At 35.5% G+C, this 7333-nt stretch overlaps 1 protein-coding gene across 2 annotated transcripts; it reads right to left on the minus strand.

Annotated features, from left to right (window-relative positions):
* Positions 1–1573: 1573 nt before the first annotated feature.
* On the minus strand, positions 1574–4541 carry LOC104222294 (uncharacterized). 2 transcript variants are annotated; one of them, XM_009773521.2, is made up of 2 exons: positions 3723–4541; positions 1574–2068 (listed from the first exon to the last, which is right to left on the minus strand). In XM_009773521.2, exon 1 carries the CDS (start codon positions 4336–4338, stop codon positions 3724–3726), a length of 615 nt encoding a protein of 204 aa, XP_009771823.1. In that variant the 5' UTR covers positions 4339–4541; the 3' UTR covers positions 1574–2068; position 3723. The 2 variants fall into 2 exon arrangements, with proteins under 2 accessions (XP_009771823.1, XP_009771825.1); XM_009773523.2 differs by having other exon boundaries at positions 1574–1983; positions 3723–4465.
* Positions 4542–7333: the final 2792 nt, after the last annotated feature.

A 7333-nucleotide genomic window follows, 5' to 3' on the forward strand; every position in this document is an offset into this window, starting at 1 on the left:
TTTAATTAAACCTTGAACGAGAGACAAAGAAACATAAATATGTAGGAAAGTACCTAAATTGATTTCTTTTACAGAGAAGCTGGCTTGTCGGTGAACGCGGAAGAGAAATAATCTAGGAACGAGTATTGGATTGGGTTTTTTATTCTTAAGAAGTTCCATTTCATAAGATATTCATACAATTAATTAATTAAAAGAGTTCAGTATTTTTTGTTAAATGAAAAAGTTTAATATTAGAAGGGTACAGTAGCAATATTTTAACTTTTTTACATTAGTAATTAAAAAATAAAAAAATTAAAAGAAAATCAAAGTAAGGGAGGTAAATATCATAAATCACATGGAAGGTCCGTGTAAAAAAGCAAAACCTGAAGGATGTCTCTACAATTATCTGTTTAAAATATATTTATTTTTTAATAAAGTAAAATGTTTATTACTGTATGGATGATTATTTTTATTATTTAATTATTTTAATTCATATATTTTACTTCCTATTTTATCTCACATAAAATAATACAAATTTTAACCAAATACAATAACCAGCAACAAAGAAAATGGTCGAACGCCTAAAGACGAATTTAATAGCCTAGAGGCCCTAGACTTTTGTACCATATGATCCAGTAGGAAAAGGCACAATATGGTCCCTAAACCTTTTTTAAATGTCTTATTGCCCTTCAAATTATCACCTTAGCATGTTTAACCCTGATATTACCAGAACAAGTAACAACTTTATCTTTGTTAATGTTTGGCCGAAACTCGTATGATTAGAAGGCGAGAGTAACATCATCCAAAAGCTCGACTCATTTGTTCCAAATCAAAGCTAGTGTTTGAATATAGATTTGATTAAAACTTGAAAAAATAGTTTTTGAAGTTATCTTAAAATATAATTTTTGAAAGTTGAAGTTGTGTTTGGAAATGTATTTTATTTGAAGAAAAGTTAAAGTTTCGTAAGTGGAGGAAAAATTTCCCCCCAAAACCTGCCCTAAACCAGTTTTTGGGAGCTTGAAATTTTTTGATTTTTTCTTTTCCAAAACATGATCATATTTCATAAACAAATAGTGTATTTATTTATTTTTTAAAATATAAAGCCAAAATCTATGACCAAACGGGAGCAAATTTAAGTTTATAGTTTCAAGATCACACTTTCAATATGCGTGTGGTGAAATGTTCTTATTCCGGTATCTATTAGTTTTGCCATTATGACAATTAGGCAAAAACAAGATAGTGTTCGTGCTGTTGTAATGATTACCCTTTAAAATTTTCAGTAGCATGCCCCTATCCTCCACTACGCCGCACCATCTTGCATTTTGGTAGTAAACCTTGCGAACCATTTCGACCATCTAATCAAATTAAACAAACCAATAATTTCTATTTGGTGCTCATAATATAGTTGAAAATCCGGACAACCCGTCGTTCTTAATTGCTTCGATATAATGTGGGAGCTGCTCAGCTGCAGATTGTTGATACACTGAGTTGGAATACATTGTTAGCATGGCGTTGGCAGCTAGAGAATCTCAACCACAAGATGATAGCGAATATAGCTTATGCGCTATCTACTTGAGTTAAACAGATAGTCATCATAAACAAAAATATGACATACTCAAAATTTCCTCATGCATAATCGCAAAGGGTCCAACCAAGAAAACATCATCACTCCTAAATTCTTTGACTTGAAATGTGAATAGAAGCTTTCTGTCACTGTGTGAACCTTGTCATGATAATCTCAAACCAACTGGAGCCTAAATAATTTAAATAAAAAGTGCAAATTGGTCTTACTGGATGGAAAACTAGCCCATGGTCACAAATATACGATCGCCTTTTCAGCTCATAACCTATCAAATCTATATAACATTGTGCATCAATCTTAAGATGTCAGTTCAACCAAATAGCTCTAGAAGGTCCTAGGAATCTCAAGGTCTCCTTTATTCGAACTAGAAAAGATAGCCTCTGGGCTGTTAGTGCTTGCTTAGTAACCATGAACCTCCCAACCTGATGCATCACCAAATGTAGATTCTGTTACAAAATCATGACCTTTAAGCTCCCAAACCTTGTCGCAAACATACAATCAAGGAATCTGTACACGCACATAAAGAAAATGTAAGCACTAGCCATTAGTGCTTCCAAGTCATTTCTTCTTTAAACTCATAAAGGAAATGAATGATACAAAAAAAAGTCACCAGCTAATGAATCAGGTTGCAATATACCAAAAGGCATCTACAAATGCAACAAAAAGTGCATCCCTTCCTCTGTCCCAGAACAAAAGCAAAAAAAGAAAAAAAATCTGTGTTATCTCATCTCCACACATAGGGAAGAAGGTTACACAAATCCAATCTCAAACAGTTTGACAGATGAAGGTTAAACCTCCAAAAGACTATATTTTAGTTGTAAGTATCTAATGCATGCAGGTTAGTAGATGTTATTCACAGCAAGTAGATATCTACATGACTAATTATATGATGTAATTGTTACGAAAACCTTCAACAGTGTGTTCTTCAAAAGAAAAGATAAATATGACCATCTTTGATCAAATCAAATTAGATAGATATTGATGATCCAATAGTAAAGATCAGCTACACACATGAGTAAAACTAATGGAATGGGAAGTAGAATTTCCTTTGGTTCCAAAATATCAAACAACGGAAGATGCACGGTGAAGTGATTACCCACTTAAATTCTTCCACTTGGAACTCTGAGAATATTTCCCCCATTCACTTTTGTTCTGCCAGTCCCATTCAACTATTTTCCCCTAGAACTAATTAGAGAATCCCTAGGTAATGAAAGACTTTGCATTGCCTTCAAGATAAGCTTGAGGAACATGCAATAGAGCTTTAGACCAAAGGGGAGCAATGGCTCAATGGTAAGAGTTGTTGCCATGTGAGAAGGAGGTCAAGGGTACAAGCTGCGGAAACAACACACTTGTAGAAATGCAAGTTAAAGGAAGCCTAAAATAACCCCAATGTGCTCCTATCTTTCCCCATATGCATTGTAGAAGTTCAGTGCACCAGACTACACATTTAGTTAAAACGAGCTTCAAACCACCCAAGATTTGTAATCAGCCTTTTAGACTTTGAGAGAGCCCACAGAAAATCCAACAATCCTCCATCAGGCAGCATATCATGCCAAGGACATCCACACTTCATGCATAACGTACTAAAAAGAAAAGAAGATCACAACTCTAGTAAACTCAACTTTCTCCAACCTTATAACAATAAATATTGTACCTAAACCGAGGTATCATATCGTAAACAAAGATTCAGCATTAGTACAAACCAACTTATGCTTCCACACAGGTTTTAGCCAGAAGTTTAAACTAATTCATTAAATTCTAAAGATTGCTAAAAGTACAGGCAATCCACTTAGTGGGCTCCCCTGCTCACTATATTTTGCTCATGGACCGATATTAAGATATTGAATAGACATGCTTCAAAATTGTTAATAAGAAAAAGAAAATATCATCTGACCAAATAGTTAGAAAACAGAATTATGTAGCATATGAAAGCAGGAAACACAACAATATCATACTTTTTGCAAAACAATTATCATGCGTTCCTATAATTGTAGGATAACCGAAAATCTTTGATTTCATAGTCTCTATATCACAGCAACACAAAACAGTGAGAAATATTGTGCATCTATCCAGCTTGGCTCATTCCCTATTATTAATAATTGCATTCCACTGATTCAAATTCATAAGCAGCTTTTTAATTTAGAATGACATGAACAATTACCTCACTCCATAGTGACTTTAGCTCCAACCCCTTTCATCTTCTCAATGATTTTCTCAGCCTCCTCTTTCGTAACACCTTTCTTCAACACAGTCGGAGCCTTTTCCACCAAATCCTTAGCCTCTTTGAGTCCCAGATCAGTAAAAGATCTTACTTCCTTAATAATCTTGATTTTTGACCCGGCATCAAATCCTCCTTCAAGTTTCAATTCAAACACAGTCTTCTCCGCCTTCTCCTCTGCCTTCCCCGCAGCTGCCCCGCCCTTTCCTTTCATCCCTCCAGCACTAAATCCCATTCCGGGCATCATCATTGCCATTACAGGCATCTCTTCAATACCCATTTTCTTCCTCAAAACCTCACCTAAATCCGATACTTCCAGCAACGTTAGACCCGAAATCTCATCGACTATCGCTGATACTCTCTCTGGTGGGGCCGGCTTTGATTCCTGAGCTGACGTAGTGAAATTTGAACTATAGAAATGGGTTTGGGAGAAATTTTGAATCTTGGACTGAGGGAGTCGTCTATAGAGAGAATGCACATTACGTGTTTGATGAAATGTGGAAATGGTTCTGGAACGGCGAGATAGAGAATGAGAGATAAATCGATTGAAGCACCTCATGATTACAGAGTCTTAATATTGCATAAGAGCTATTTAGAGAATTGGACTTTGTAAGAGTGCCGGAAACGGTGATTACGGCGGCGACACAAATATGGGTTTAAGGGGTCTGGGGGGAAGTACGAAGGTTGGGGAGGGGAGGTTTTAGGACTACTAGCATACAGAGTATTAACTTGGCCCCCTTAGGTTATGGAAATATTATTTCTGCCTTAAAAGTTTGAGAGTTTCCAGATTATAAATTTGGCGTAATGAGTTCCTGACCACTTAAATTTGTAAGGTTTTTGAAAGCCGATAGACTAACTTTGGATTTTTCCATTTGAACACTCCAACTTGACAAAATGGGTAACAATAAATACATTTGACCGTTGATCATGCCTATGTGGAAGCACTACAACTGACATGGCTAAACTGTGTGCAAATCACGCTCCCAAGACGCGTGAATAGTATTGTTTTTACTTAAAAAAATTAGAATTAGAATAAAATATAAATAAAAAAGAAACATGAAAAAGAAAAAAAAGACTTTTCCAATTTTTTCATCTTCCCATAGTGGACATGGATTAAGTGATGCTACGAACTTCACCAGACCATGCCGGAGCATGTAAGTTCAGAATCCTAGTGAAAGAGGTTGAGCAGAACTGGAGGGTGCGTTGGCATTTGGTCGAACGCTGTTATATGAACAGTGTGCAGAATGACCATTTTGGATATTCGAAAGATTTGGCCCATGTAAGGTCTGGTTTGAAGGTTTGGAAACATTCTCCTGAGGAGCAGGAGTAGTTTGGCATTGGTTTTGAGTCCTTTGGTTTGCCTGATCACCTTGCCCGACCAACTGGTGAAGTTTTCAGTTTTCAACTTGGTGGTGATGGTTGATTTCTTGAATGGATTGAGCTGAATATTTGCATAGATGATCCATGGGTGTAGTAAAAGGGATTCCAATTGGAAATTGGTCTCCAATTGGTCCAGAATTGATAGGGGCATTTCGTCGAACACCTTGCTCAACCGGACTGCCTGAGCTTTTGGATTGTAAAATTGGAGGAATTGGTTGGTACCCATATGAAATTGGAAGTGTAGGAGCATTCTCCTCATCAAGGCGAACATTTTGGCACCTTTCTTTTCCAATTTGGATACCTGGAACACCTTGCGCGTTCATTTTTGCCTCGCTGGAGTTCTGCTGCTCGTCGGAGGGGACGATTCCCACGTTGGAATTGTCAAACTATGTTTCATGTGTTTTTTTTCCTTTTTGTATTTGTAACTTTTTTTTTCTTCTGATTTTATATTTAAAAATGGGACCCACAAATAACACATGCAAGTAATAAATAGCTTAGCATGATGTGATGTACATGTCAGCCCAATTGATATACACGCTCTGATGGATGTGTTTATTATTACCCATTTTGTCAAGTTGGAGTGTTCAAATGGGAAAATCCAAAGTTCGTGTATCGGCTTTCAAAAGCCCTACAAGTTTAAGTGGCCAGGAAGCCATTACACCTATAAATTTCTGTTGTTTGTTGTGTACTTACTCCGGACCACTTTAATTGATTTTTTGATTATTTTCTCATATATTAAAGAATTTACCTTTTATTATTAATTAACAATTATAATAATAATTTTAACTTTAATTTGTTCATATGAAATATAATAAATACTCCTAGGCTCTTTATTTCAAGGAAAACTTTAGAAAAAAGAAGTTAATTCCTTTTTAATATTTGAAAAAATCAAATATCGTGGACCATAAGATAAATGTCAAAAAAATTAATTAAAGTGGACCAAAGTGAGTAATTGTTTATTTTCAATGTTGCTTAGAAATAAGAAAGACATGGAACTTAACACCCAATAAATAATACCATAAGGACAATTTGAGATGTTCTTGAAATTTTGTAGATAGATTATCAAAGTTCTTTTTATTTTTATTTTTCATAGTTGTCTATTTCCAATGCTGCTTAAAAATAAGAAATATTCGGAACTTATCAAAAATACTGCGTCCAAAATATTGGAATATCAATAATTTAATGAATTATTCCGTATTCGACCTATCAAATTAAAAACGAGTCCTAATTCAACAATTTTAAATTTGGGGTTGAAACATAAGATATCCAACTCATCATTCAATTGTGTACCCACCCTCATTATCCCTTAGATGTTCAGAATTGCGAAATAGCAAGCCAATTTCAAGTTGACGGATGATTATAAGCACTAGGATGGTATAGAAAATCAAAGCTCGCAAGCAGAAAAATCCACTGGGTAAAGAAGAGGTAGCCTGTTGAAATTGCTGTAAAGCTGTTCTAGTTTGTAGTTAGCGACAATAAATAGTTGGTTGTTCATTCTCCACATGTTTGAGCTTTCAATTCATTCTCAGTGTGATATCATGTTGTGTGAAGCTTTATTTTCTCAGCAAGAAACTTTAAGATTGGCAGTGAGCATATATCGAGTTGTACTTGCTAAACATCTTTACGTCACAATTTATAGGTTTTAATTTCTCCTGCTGCCTGATCATGGCACTCAAGCCCACATGCAATCCCAATCAGATATACACAAGTTGAAAAAACAAAAAGAGTAGAAAACTCATATGATGTCTCTAGCTCTGTCTTAGAGGCATTAGATACGGTGCGTTAAATAGTAAAGATGAGATGGACCTTGAAAAACATTGCTTAAAATATCCCTTCTCACTCACTACATGAGCACGAGAAAACTGTTGAGTGTGAGGCCCTTTGAGAAAACTGTTCGGACTTCATCCAATGTAATGAACTAGTATAGATTATAGTAATTGAGACAAAAATAGAAGGAAGAAAGCTTTATTGATCAAGGAAGCACTGTTCGTCAATGGAATTTTACACAGATCTAGCTAACTCCATGGAAATGACCTGAGAATTAAGAAGAGAAAAGGAGGTTAGGATCTAGAGAGAAGAGAGAGAAATGAGAGAGAAAAGAGAAGGAGTTTGTTAGGAAGTAACGGAATTACCAGAACTTGATTGATGCTTCCCTCTCCTAGCTGTGTATTTAT

This window comes from Nicotiana sylvestris, chromosome 2, assembly GCF_000393655.2.
Source record: "Nicotiana sylvestris chromosome 2, ASM39365v2, whole genome shotgun sequence".
In the NCBI taxonomy this organism is placed as follows: Eukaryota; Viridiplantae; Streptophyta; class Magnoliopsida; order Solanales; family Solanaceae; genus Nicotiana; species Nicotiana sylvestris.

What these genes read in the sequence shown, in the direction of transcription:
- LOC104222294 (XM_009773521.2), bottom strand. Translation starts at nt 4,338, where the DNA reads ATGAGGTGCTTCAATCGATTTATCTCTCATTCTCTATCTCGCCGTTCC.